The sequence below is a fragment of the Sciurus carolinensis genome, chromosome 13 (assembly GCF_902686445.1).
Source record: "Sciurus carolinensis chromosome 13, mSciCar1.2, whole genome shotgun sequence".
Lineage (NCBI taxonomy): Eukaryota > Metazoa > Chordata > Mammalia > Rodentia > Sciuridae > Sciurus > Sciurus carolinensis.
Genome location: NC_062225.1, coordinates 58764638 through 58776924, shown reverse-complemented (window position 1 = coordinate 58776924; position 12287 = coordinate 58764638). Strand labels below are relative to the sequence as shown.

The window sequence follows — 12287 nt, the reverse complement described above, 5'->3', positions numbered from 1 at the left end:
CCAGACTCTTTTTTTTTTTTTTGGTATTACTGAAGATTGACCCAGGACCTTGCACATGCTAAGCAAGAGTCCTATCTCTGAGCTATACTCTAGCCCCTAGTCTATTTTCAACATGGGAGAACACAGATAATCCTATTAAATCATAAGGCAAGTTAGGCATGGTGGTGCATGCCTACGATACTTTGTAATCCAAGCCACTCAGGAGGCTGAGGCAGGAGGACTGCAAGTTCAAGGCCAATCTCAGCAATTTAGCAAAGCACTAAGCAACTGAGCAAGAAACTGTCCCAAAATAAAAAATAAAATGAGGAAGGTCTGTAGCTCAGTGATAAAGTCCCCTGGATTCAATCACCATTACCAAAAAAGGGGAAAAAAAAAAAAATTGGGCCCTTCCTCAAAACCTTAGAATTACCATATGATCCAGCTATTCTACTTTTCAATATGTACCCAAAAAAAGAGAAAACAGACACTCAAACATGAATATCAATGTTTACAGCAGCATTATCCACAATAGCCAAAAGGTAGAGAAAGTGCAAATGTCCATCAACAGATGGATGAATAAACAAAATGGGCATATAGATACATAGACTATTTGTAAATAAGAATAAGTTTCTGATACTACCACAGAGATGACTCTTGAAAACATTATTAAGTAAAATAAGTCTAATACAAAAAGACAAATATAATTCTGTTTGTATGAGTACCTAGAATAGGCAAATCCAAAAAGCCATATAAAACAGAAGAGAAGTTATGAATTACTAGGGGCTGTGGAGAGGGAACTCTCTTTTGGACACAGTGGACTTGAGGTACCTGTAAAATATTCAACTTGAGATGCAGAAATGCAACTACCACTCAGGGAAGAGATCTAACTTGGAGTGATAATTTGGGAATCCTGAATATACAGATGGTGAATAACACCAAAAAAGTGAATGATATTAATTAGTCAGAATGAATAAAAGAGAAAGAACTGGACCCATATTTCAGAAAAGAGCTGAAGAAGAAGAGTCTCAAAAGAGAGAAGGAGTTTTTAGTGTGGCAGGAGACATCGAGTTAAAGATGGCATACAGGTATTTCTTCTGCTCCCTTCCAGAACCTTCCTAAACCAACAACCATAGGATTTAAGACACAGAAAGACATAAATACATAAGGACAGCAAACAAGTAGCAAGATAACCACAGCACTTAAAAGTTGCAAAACAGGTGATAACTGACTTAGCAGAATCAAGAAAGGTGACTACTAGGCCAGAGAACAAGTCCAAAAGCAACCTGATGTAGTCCTAAAAGGCTCAGAAACTGTGGACACTAAGTATTCCTTGATTTGGAGGTAAATGTAAGACTGAAAACAGGAAGACTGGTTACAAGTCTACTTAAGAACTTTGCATCACATTCCCTCACCAACAGACAACTGATTTACCTTTAGAGAACATAAACCAGCAAGTGTCTGGGAAGAAAACAGCACACACAATGTCATATTATAGACAGGAAAATTGTGTATAAATGCACAATGGATGCCTAAAGCCAAGAACCCAACTTTCTGCCCTCATTCAGCCAGAATATTAAGAAAATGGTCTGACAATTCTTTCATAGTAAATCTACCACAGCAGCAAAAAAAGACCTAAACATCATGACATAAAGGGTTCCATCAAGATATAGCCTAGTCAGATCAGCCTAGAATAAAACCTTCAATCAACCCCATTCATATGCACAGAGATGCAAATCAATTTTCAGTGCCCTATTCTTAAATATGAATACCCAAAAGATCACTAGACTTCTGAATTTTTTAGCAAGAAATATAATGACCAAACCCAGCAAACAGAAAGAAAAGCAACTTAGAATAAAAACATGTGAATATAAGAATACTTTAAGCAAACAAACAAAAACCAACTATCATTAATATCATCAGAGAAATAACATTAGAAACTTCACCCCATGAAATGAGAACACGTGGTTATGTAAAAGGATCAAAGGTAGGAGAACAGCTCTTCCCTTTTCCATTATTCTCATAATCTGACATTTAAAATTAAATATCAAATCTTTAAAGAATAAATTTAAATAATCAGGTGTAACAATAAGGAAGAAGGACAGACAGAGTACATTCTGAGACCTTTTTGAAAATTTTCTTTGTACAGAAAGAATGTACAACTGTAAGCATGCACATATACACACCACAAGCATTCAAACACATAGCACTTGCCTATTTTCTTCTAGGATTTCAATTAAACTCTTCTGCAGAAAATGAAGTACTGAAACAAAAAGAATATAATGACAAAACGGAAATTAAAATTAGGAGCTTTAACTTCAGCACAAGAAGATTTTTTTTTAAATGTATTTTTTAGTTGTAAGTGGACACAATATCTTTATTTTATTTTTATGTGGTGCTGTGGATGGAACTCAGGGCCTCACACATGCTAGGCGAGCATGCTACCACTGAGCTACAATCCCAGCCCCAAGAAAATATTTTAAATCAGTTTCCTAAAACATCATAATAGAGAAGCAGAAATTTTAAAAAGAGCATGATGTTCTTTAATGATCTTTTCCTATTGCCAAAAAGCATAAAGAAGCCAGTTCCAAAATGATACATAAGTAACAAAATAACCTAAGAACAAAATAAAATAATAGAACTTACCATTTTTAAGCAGATTATTAATACTTGCTTTACCTGTAGGGGAAAAAATTACTATTGGTAAGAAATTTCACCAAATTTAACATCATTTAAAAACAATGATATAACAAGCATTATTCAGAAAAAGTATTAGAAAAGTGCTGGCTTACCCAAATTAAAATTCTCCATACAGGAAGATATATTGTCAATTACTTTCCTATAAGAGTACAGATCAGTAGTATTCAATTCTTCTTGAAGATGAGAAGTAAAACTGTTTATAGCCTCAGTTAGAAAAAATTCAGGTAGGCCATTTAGTGAGCTAGAAAAAGAATCAAATATTAAAAATCTGGTAACTTTGTACCACCAGCACATGCAGGGAAGGAAGATAATCATACAAATGTAGAAATACTGAATTAAACCCTCAAAATATAACCAGAAAATTATAACTTCATATCACCATCACTAGAATTCCCTGATCTATCATTTCTCTTCTGGTCTCCCTGGCTCCATACTGCTTCTCTCACATATCCTATAACACTCTCAACAGAGAAGCCAGTGTGATATTTCTAAAACACCATATTACTGTCCTCCCTCAGTACAGAGAATTGGTTCCAAGATCCTGCATAGATACTAGATGTGAGGATGCTCAAGTCTCTTAGATAAAATGGCATAGTGTTTACATATAATCTATGTACATCCTCCCATATACTTTAAATCATCTCTAGATTACTTAAATACCCAATTTAATCCTATGTAAATAGTTGGTATACTGTATTGTTTAGGAATGATAACAAGGAAAACATCTATGTATGTGTAGCACAGAGCAATTTTGTGAATATTTCAACCTATGGTTGGTTGAATGCAAAACCCACAAATATGCAGGGCTGACCTTCTGCCTAAAAGCCTCCAACCACCTCAAAACACAAGCATACAAACACGGAGTTCACTGACCCTATGCAATCTGCACCCTCCACCATTAGCTCTCTGACCTCACCTCACTCCTTGTTCACTTAGTTCTAATTACATGGTCTTCTGTTCTAACAACCTGGCAGTCTTTGCCCTTATTATTTCTTCCACCCAGAACATTCTTCCCTCAAGTAACCAATAATCAAATATCATCTTACCACATCTGAACAAAGCTATCTGAAATGGCCACCATATTTTTCACTGAAAAGATCACTCCATCCTTGATGCTCCCCACCCCCACCCCACAGCTCCCATGCCATCTAATATCCTGTAGGTTGTCTATTTTCTATCTTCCCCTTAGAATATAACCCCATTCTTGATTGTTTGATTCATTATATCCCCAATTCCTAGAAGGCTGCTTGAAACAGTAGGTAGTTGATAAAACATTACTGAATGGATAAATTTAACTTATGTCAATTTTACCTCAATTAGTCTAAATCAAAACCAATAGGCTTTAAAAATTTTTTTTTCTGATTGAACAGTTCAAAGTTTTTCTGGAAAAAAAATTCAAAAATTGGAATATTCTGAAAAAGAAAAGTCAGTAGACAGGAAACACAATTACATAATTAAACCACATTATCAAACTATAATAAATAAAACTATGACATTGGTACATCAACAAATATGGCCAAGTATAAAATCAATAAAACCCCTGCTTATGTAGGCATATATAAAACAATAAGGTGGCATTCCTAATATGAGGGGGAAGACAGACTATTCAACAGTTTGGTGATTAGTGACTTTTATATGAAAAAGAAAATTAAGTTGAACCCCTTCCCCACATGACACTCAGGACTTAATTCCAGATGAATTTTAAAGCTGAACAAAAAAATAATTATAAGACAAGTAAATAATTTTCTAAGAATCTTGTATTAGAAGGCTGGAGATATAGCTCAGTGGAAGAATTCATCGTCATCATCTTAGAGAAAACATATGTAAGTAAGGCATGAAGCTCAGAAATCTATAGAGAGTATAGATTAGTAGTGTTAATAACAAAAAATTTCTTTAACTATTATAAAAGGATACCATGAAGAAAATTTAAAGAAAACAGAGTGCTTATAAATGAAAAAAAATCTAATAAAAATTTACAAAGAACATGCAATGATTAAAAAGGCAGAAAAATTCCACACATTAAAAAATGTTCAATTACATGAGCTTCTGGGAAATGCAAATTATAACAAAAGAGCATTTCTCACCCTTTGATTTTAAAAGATTTAAAGACTGATATTAACCAGTGCTGGAGAGCTATGAAAAAACAGGCACTATTTACTGTTGGTAGAAGGGCAAAGTGGAATAACTTTTGGGGAGTACAATTTAATAATATCTATAAAAATTTCAACAGGAATAAATTTTGGTCTTAAAATTCCATTTCTAGGAATCCTCTCAGGTATACACATACATCAAGAATATTACAGGTATAGTGGCACAAGTCTGTATTCCCAGAGACTTGGGAGGCTGAGGCAAGAGGATTGCAAGTTCAAACCTAGCCTCGGCAACTTAGCAAAGCCCTAAGCAACTCAGCAACCCTGTCTCTAAATAAAATACGAAAAAAATACAAGAAAGGGTTGGAATGTGGCCCAGTGGTTAAGCACTCCTGGGTTCAATCCCTGATACCCACCCCGGAAAAAAAAAGAATATTATTACAAAATTGTTGAAATAAGGAAAGCCTGAAAATGAACCAAATATCCATCAATGGAAAAAGTGATTAAATAAATCAGGTAATGCATTTTTGATATCTCCATAATATGGAATATATCTGTAGCTCTTAGAATAAAAACTGTTGGTGGGAATGTAAAGTGCTACATTATGGGAAACAGGGTAATAACTCCTCAAAAAACTATAAACAATTACCATAGGATCCAGCAAGTCCACTTCTGAGTATATATCCCAAAGAACTGAAAGCAGGATTTCAAAGAGATATCTGCATACTCATGTCCATATCAACATTAAATTAAACACAACCGCCAAAAGGTAGAAGCAGCCCAAATATCCATCAATGAATGAATGAACAAAATGTGGCATATACATATAAACAAATATTATTCAGTCTATAAAGGAAGGAAATTCTGTTACATGCTACAACATGGATGAATTTTGAGGATGTTATGTTTAGTGAGATAAGTCACAAAAGACAAATACAAATATTCTATTTACATGAGGTACCTAAAGTAACCAAATTCCTCAGAACATTAAGTAGAATGGTGGTTGCCAGAAGCTGGGGGAGGAAGAAATGGGGAGTCGCTTAATGAGCACAAAGTTTCAATTTTGCAAGATGAAAACGATCTGGAGATTTGCTGCACAACAGCATGAATATACTTCACAGTACTTAACTATAAACTTAGAAACAGTTAAGAAAGTAAATTTTAAGTTATGCGCTTTTTACCACAATTAAAAAAAAAAAAAAAAAAGACTAAATTAGTTGGATTCAGCAGCACAACATGTAATCCCAGCAACTCGGGAGACTAATAGGAAGATCCCAAGTTCAAGGACAGCCTGGGCAACTAAGTGAGACCCTATCTCAAAATGTGAAGAAAAGGCAAGGGGAGGGGATGGGGATATATCTCAGCAACAGAGCCTGGGTTCAATTCCTATTATTGCAAAATAAAACGGACTATACTGAGATGGAAATACCTCTAAGATGTTGTTTAGTTAAAATACAAACTCTAGAGCATTGTGTAGAATATAATCTCACTTATATAAAAAATAAATAAAAAATAAAATACAACACACATATGCTAAACATAAAGAAAAAGTCTTGAAAGATAGATACCAAAATGTTAAGTGACAACACTTTACTAAGGAAAAGGAGGTAGGCCAGAAATGGTGAAATACAAGCCTCACTTTTGGTGTATTTCTACACTGCTTGACATTTTTACATCAAGCATGTAGTTCTATATTATCTATATCAAAAGAGCTGGGACAGAGAGAAAAAAAGTAGCAAGATGAGAGATTTAAACAGAAATGTAAGTGGACTGCACCAAGAGTCAACAAACTACCACCCAGATCAAAGCCAGCAGTCTGTTTCTTAAGGCCTGTGAACTGAAGAGGAATTGAGACAGAACAAGAGAGAGAAGAAAAAGAGATTGATTGAATGAAATTTTTAGTGGTATATTTCAGTTTTATTAGAACAGGGAGGGAACTTTGGTTACTTTTTATAATACCCAACTTCCCTTCCTTTTTTTCCTTACCTTACCAATACTTTCTTCAAGGGATTCTTCAGATTCAAAGAAAAATAAATGCCTGCTAAAATATCCAAACAACTTTGAATAGTGGGATCGCACAGGCCATTTTTATCTACCTTCTCCAGTAGAGGCACAATCTATAATCCAAAAAAATTCAAAGTAATTTTTTTCTAATATCAATTATAGCAAAGTAATATGGTTATAAATACTCTTTTGTATCTCAGTTACACTGTGGAATGTTTTCCATATTGTACTGATTTAAATATCTCTTTTTAGTATTTATTAACCTTTTCAATCCATGCTCCTAACTCCCTCTTCCCCCTCCAGACCTATATCCTTTAAGACTTACAGACCTATTAATGGCTTGAGGTAGAGAAAAACTGCAGCACTCTAAAAATTATGGTATCAATGTATTTAATTTTTTCCCAAAGAAAATATGTAAGTTCAAGTGGTAAATCCAAATAGTAATTAAAATAGTAATAAGGACAGGACAATCTTCATATTTAAACTTTTAAATGTGCTTGCTGAAAGGGAATCAATAATGTGAAGAAAGAACCTACAGAATGGGAAAAAATCTTTACATGTACCTCAGATAGAGCATTAATCTCCAAGGTATATAAAGAACTCAGAAAACTTAGCACCAAAAAAATCAAATAAGCTGATCAATAAATGGGCTAAGGAACTGAACAACAGATACTTCAAAAAAGAAGAAATACAATTGATCAATAAATACAGGAAAAAATGTTCATCATCTCTTACAATTAGAGAAATCCAAATCAAAGCTACTCTAAGATTTTATCTCACTCCTGTCAGAATGGCAATTACCAAGAATACAAGCAAAATAAGTGTTGGCGAGGATGTGGGGGAAAAGGTACGCTCATACATTGCTGGTGGGACTACAAATTGGTGCAACCACTTTGGAAAGTGGTTGATTCCTAAGAAAGTATGGTGATTCCTAAGAAAATTAGAATGGAACCATCATTTGACCCAGCATCCCACTCCTCAGTTTATACCCAAAGAACTTAAAATCAGCATACTACAGTTATGCAGCCACCTCAATATTTATAGCAGCTCAATTCACCAATCTAGATGCCCTTCAACAGATGAATGGATAAAGAAAATGTGGTACATATACACAATGGATATTACTCAGCCTTAAAGAATAATGAAATTATGGCATTTGCAAGTAAATGGATGGAACTAGCGAATAGCGTGCTACATGAAATCAGCCATGCCAGAAAAACAAAGGTCAAATGTTTTCTCTGATAAATTGATGCTGATCCATAGTAGAGGGTGGGTAGGGAAGAATGAAAGAACTTTGGATTATACAGAGGGGAATAAGAGGAGTGGGGTGGTGGTGATGGGAAGGATGGTAGAATGAGACAGACACTATTACCCTATACAAATGAATGAAAAAATAATTTTTTTTTAAAAAATGTGCTTGCTGAAAAATTTTGCAGATTCAAATCAATATGAATTTGTTAATATTACAAAAAAGGTAAGTATAATTACTTCCTAGCCTATCTATACAGCTCTAACTATAATGGAAGTCTGAATATGGCTTCTATTACTGCTTTGAATAAATGAATAACATATAAAGAACAGATTTTTTAAATCCTATTCCTTAGTGATAAATTGATATTAAATAATTTAAGCCAAAAATTGTCAGTTAATTTAAAAAATCTATAATAGCATAACCTTTAAGATACTCCCATGAGTAACAATTCAGCCTTACCTGTTTAACATAATGGATTTGTGACACTCCATCCGTGAGTTGCACACAATGTAACAGCAAAGAAGCTAGATTTTTTCCTTCCCCATCAGCAAAAGCTACATAACAAACACAAAGTTAATTCAATAATTTAACAACATATGGATGAGTTTCCCTTCATTATGAATTCTATGAAATTTTTAAAGTTATAAACCAAAACAGCAAGTAGACCTTAGTGTGAAGTCAGAAATTCAAGAAAACCTTTTTAGATCCAAAACTGGGTATAAGAAACATGAAAACATTACACTGAATTGAATATTATGTGCTGTGGGGTTCCAAGGATTAAAATACTCTACTTGCAAACTGGTTGAAAAAATGTATTCAATAAATGAACTATGAAATCACCTACATCTCAAAATTTCAAGGTCCTGATGACGAACCGTCAGTGCAGCAACTTGCATTTCTCTCTTCTTCTTTACACCCATTTTAAATAGAATTAACAGCAATTACTGCAAGAAAAAAGAGTGTGAGGCATTGTTCACTGGAGAGCTTCTCAACCTCAACACTGACATTTTGGAGGCGATAATTCCTCATTGAGGAATGTTGTTCCCTGCACTGCAGGATGTTCAGAGTTTCTTTAGCCACTACCCAGTAGATGCCAGGAGCATGGTCCCCCAAACAAGTTGTGATAACCAAGAAATGTCTCTCAACATTGCCAACTGTACCCTGGGAAGCAAAATGCTCCAGGCAGAGAAAATCTGATTTATAGGTTTCTTCCTTGAAACATAAGATTTTTTTTAAGTTCAAGAAGGGTTTATTATTTTCCAAATTTACTTTTACCCATTATAACCCAGTTTCTATATTTTAAAATAAACAAACTTCCATTATAGTAAAAACTAGAGAAACCAGTTGTTTTTCCAAAACAATTAATTGGGCCAAACTAGCCAAAAGGTACAGCTATGTCTTGATTTCTACAAATGATTTTATAAAGAAAATTTTTAGATACTCTACTATCTTTGTGAGTTTGCTTTTAGCTAATCGATCAAGGGATTCATAATGAGCTAAAGAACCCTACTCAAAGGCTACAAACTAATAATGTCATGCCATCTGGGAAAAGTCACCAAAGAAATGCCATGAGCCTCTTTTCTTGATAGTTAGCAGTCTTGGCATTGTTTATGACATAAACACTAGAGGACATAACATAGTGCCTCTATAAAGACATAAAACTGGGAGGACATGTTGAGTGATAGAATCGTTCAATAAACTGGAATGATGAACAACATGGAATTTACCAAGATAAAATAGAAATAAAAGTAAAATGCTGCATTTAAATTAGAAACAAAACAAAACAAAAAAGCAAACAAACAAACAAACAAACAAAAAAAAAAAAAACCACATACACCACAGAAATACAGGATGGGGAACCAGACACAGTTGAAATGTGATTTGAAATAGTGCAATATGTGAGTCAATAGCACAACCTGACGGCTAAAAGCCACATTAGAATTTGGTCAGATCAGGAGGGTGCTGATTCCTCAGTCATCCAACCAGGTGAAGTGACATGGGGAGGGTATGTGCAGGGATGGTAGCATACTTGAAGGAACCTCAATAATAGAGAATCCAAGGAAGAAATGGATTTCTGAAGGGCCTGGAAAGTACCTCCTTCTGAAAACTGCCCAATTAACCAAATGTGGTTAGCCTGGAGAAAAGACAGACAAGTGCCTTAAAATAGCTGCTGGACTGCTTTGGAGAAAGGGCAATGGATTTTTTTTTTTTTTTTCCCTTGCTAAAGCATTAATAAATCAATACAAGTTTCAGGGAGACAGATTCCAGTTCAAGTCAAAGGAAGAACTCCATGTTCCAACTAAGGAATGGGCTACCTTTTAAGCAGAATTTCCCAGCATGGGAACACACAAACAGAAGTTGACTAAACACAATTTTCCTGGACTCCTGACATGGTCTCTTCTGGCCTCCTCTTTTTATCCTTGCCTTCAAAAGGAATTCATTCTTTTAAAAATACTAATCAAATCTAATTGCTCTCTTTCTTCAAATTTCTAAGGGCTTCCAATTACACTTAGAGTAAAATCCAAACTTGAGATTTTGGCCATGAAGGCCCTAAATAATCTGGTCCTGGTTTCCTCTGCTATTCATCTCAAATCAACCTACTCTTCATCACCTCAAGAGTCTTTGTGGGCTGGGGAGATAGCTCAGCTGGTAGAGTGCTTGCCTTGCAAGCACAAGACCCTGAGTTCGATTCCCAGTACTGCAAAAAAAAAAAAAAAAGGAAAGAGTCTTTGTGCTTCCTGATGTTCTTTCTCCCACTTAAGGAGCTTTGCATTTCCCAATCTGCCTATTAATATTCATTCCGCAGCATCTTTGCAACTTCTTATTATTCAGGTTTCTGCTTAAATAACCACATCCTACGGGAAGCCTTCTGTGACTGCTCTAAAATGCCACCATACTTAACTTTGCCATGACTTTATTTTCTTCACAGTACTTATTAGCTAACTAAAATTATAACATCTTGTTCGCTTCTATATTGTCTGTCTCCCCTAGTAGTAAACTCCATGAAGGCAGCAACTGTAACCTCTTTCGTTCAGATTTTACTTCTCAATTGCTAAAAGAGTAACCTGGCACATAGAAGGTACTCAATAAATATTTGGTGAATTAACAAACATCTGCGGAGATGTTCTAGAAGGGGTATACACCTTTAATGGCAGAAAGGTGGACTAACTGGTATCTACAGTGCGTTCGATAACAAGAACCTATGGTTCATTTGGGAAGTAAAATACCAGTAGAGTAATGGCAGGTAAGGAACCACTTAATCAAAAAATGTTATAAAAAATGGACGCAGCTAGAGAGGCACTGACAAGGGAGGAATTTGAAAAGTGCTATGATTCGATTTACGGAAATATATGAGGGTTGCTTCCGTCAGAAGCCATCAGCAGTACAAAGTGAGAAAGATCTTAATATTTTATTTGGGGAGACATCCCCAGTGAATGGTGAGAAAGTCTATAGCAGAATTTGATGCTGGAGTCCTCTGGACTACACAGAAATAGACTCAGTGATTATATGCATGCTCAAGGGATGCCTAAACGTGTGTCCTGATGAACTGGGCCTCCCCAATATGGAAAATCCCCTGTCCACCTTAATGCCTTGCGTAAGCGGCCAAAAGGTGCCCCACTTACTGCCTCCCTTTCGATCGTTGCTTCCCTCCCATCTACACCTTTCTGGCTGACTCCCACAAACATTCTCCGGGCGATTTCCGAACCACGTGGAGTCTGAAGGATGACAGGTGAAAAAGTGGTTAAAGGGCTGTCTCCATGGAGACCCAAGCGACCGGAAATGAGTTTCACAGCCGCCAAATCCTGGCGCTACTAAAGATGGGAACTGATGTGACTCTCCAGGCGGCCCTAGAAAACTGGCCCGGCCGAGCGGTGGAGATTCCCGCGCTACCGCGGATCTGGCAGACAGGTTGCCTGGGAGCCAAACCTCGAGGGCGTCCGAGCAGAGTCGCAGCGATCTGGACAAGTCCCGGAAACGGGTCCTCTGTACGTCGTCTCCACGGCACGCAACGTGGTCTACAGCCGACTACCGGGCCGGGACGGAGAGAGGCGGGCCCCGCACGTTGAGAGCAATCATCGCGAGAGTGGAACGAATGCAGCTCCTCCAATCAAAAGTTCGTAAGTCCGTGACACCACCGCGGAGAGGCGGTGACTAGCGAATTTAGTTAGACCGCGACTGTAGGGTCTGCGCTGTGGTGGGACTAGAGCGTCCCGGCCATTCGAGCCGGTGGAAGTTGTGTCCTTCACATCCTCTTCTGGGCGGCC

At 36.3% G+C, this 12287-nt stretch overlaps 1 protein-coding gene across 2 annotated transcripts in view; it reads right to left on the bottom strand.

Moving 5' to 3' along the window:
* Thada (THADA armadillo repeat containing) overlaps positions 1-12059 on the bottom strand; it is a 325608-nt gene extending 313549 nt beyond the window's left edge. For both annotated transcript variants that reach the window (XM_047521875.1, XM_047521876.1), the window contains exons 1-7: positions 11950-12059; positions 8867-8966; positions 8482-8576; positions 6753-6883; positions 2769-2917; positions 2623-2655; positions 2191-2239 (exon numbers count right to left, since the gene is read on the bottom strand). In XM_047521875.1, coding sequence (XP_047377831.1) covers positions 2191-2239; positions 2623-2655; positions 2769-2917; positions 6753-6883; positions 8482-8576; positions 8867-8942 — 533 coding nt within the window. In that variant the 5' untranslated portion in view covers positions 8943-8966; positions 11950-12059. The remainder of the gene's footprint in view (positions 1-2190; positions 2240-2622; positions 2656-2768; positions 2918-6752; positions 6884-8481; positions 8577-8866; positions 8967-11949) is intronic.
* Positions 12060-12287: the final 228 nt, after the last annotated feature.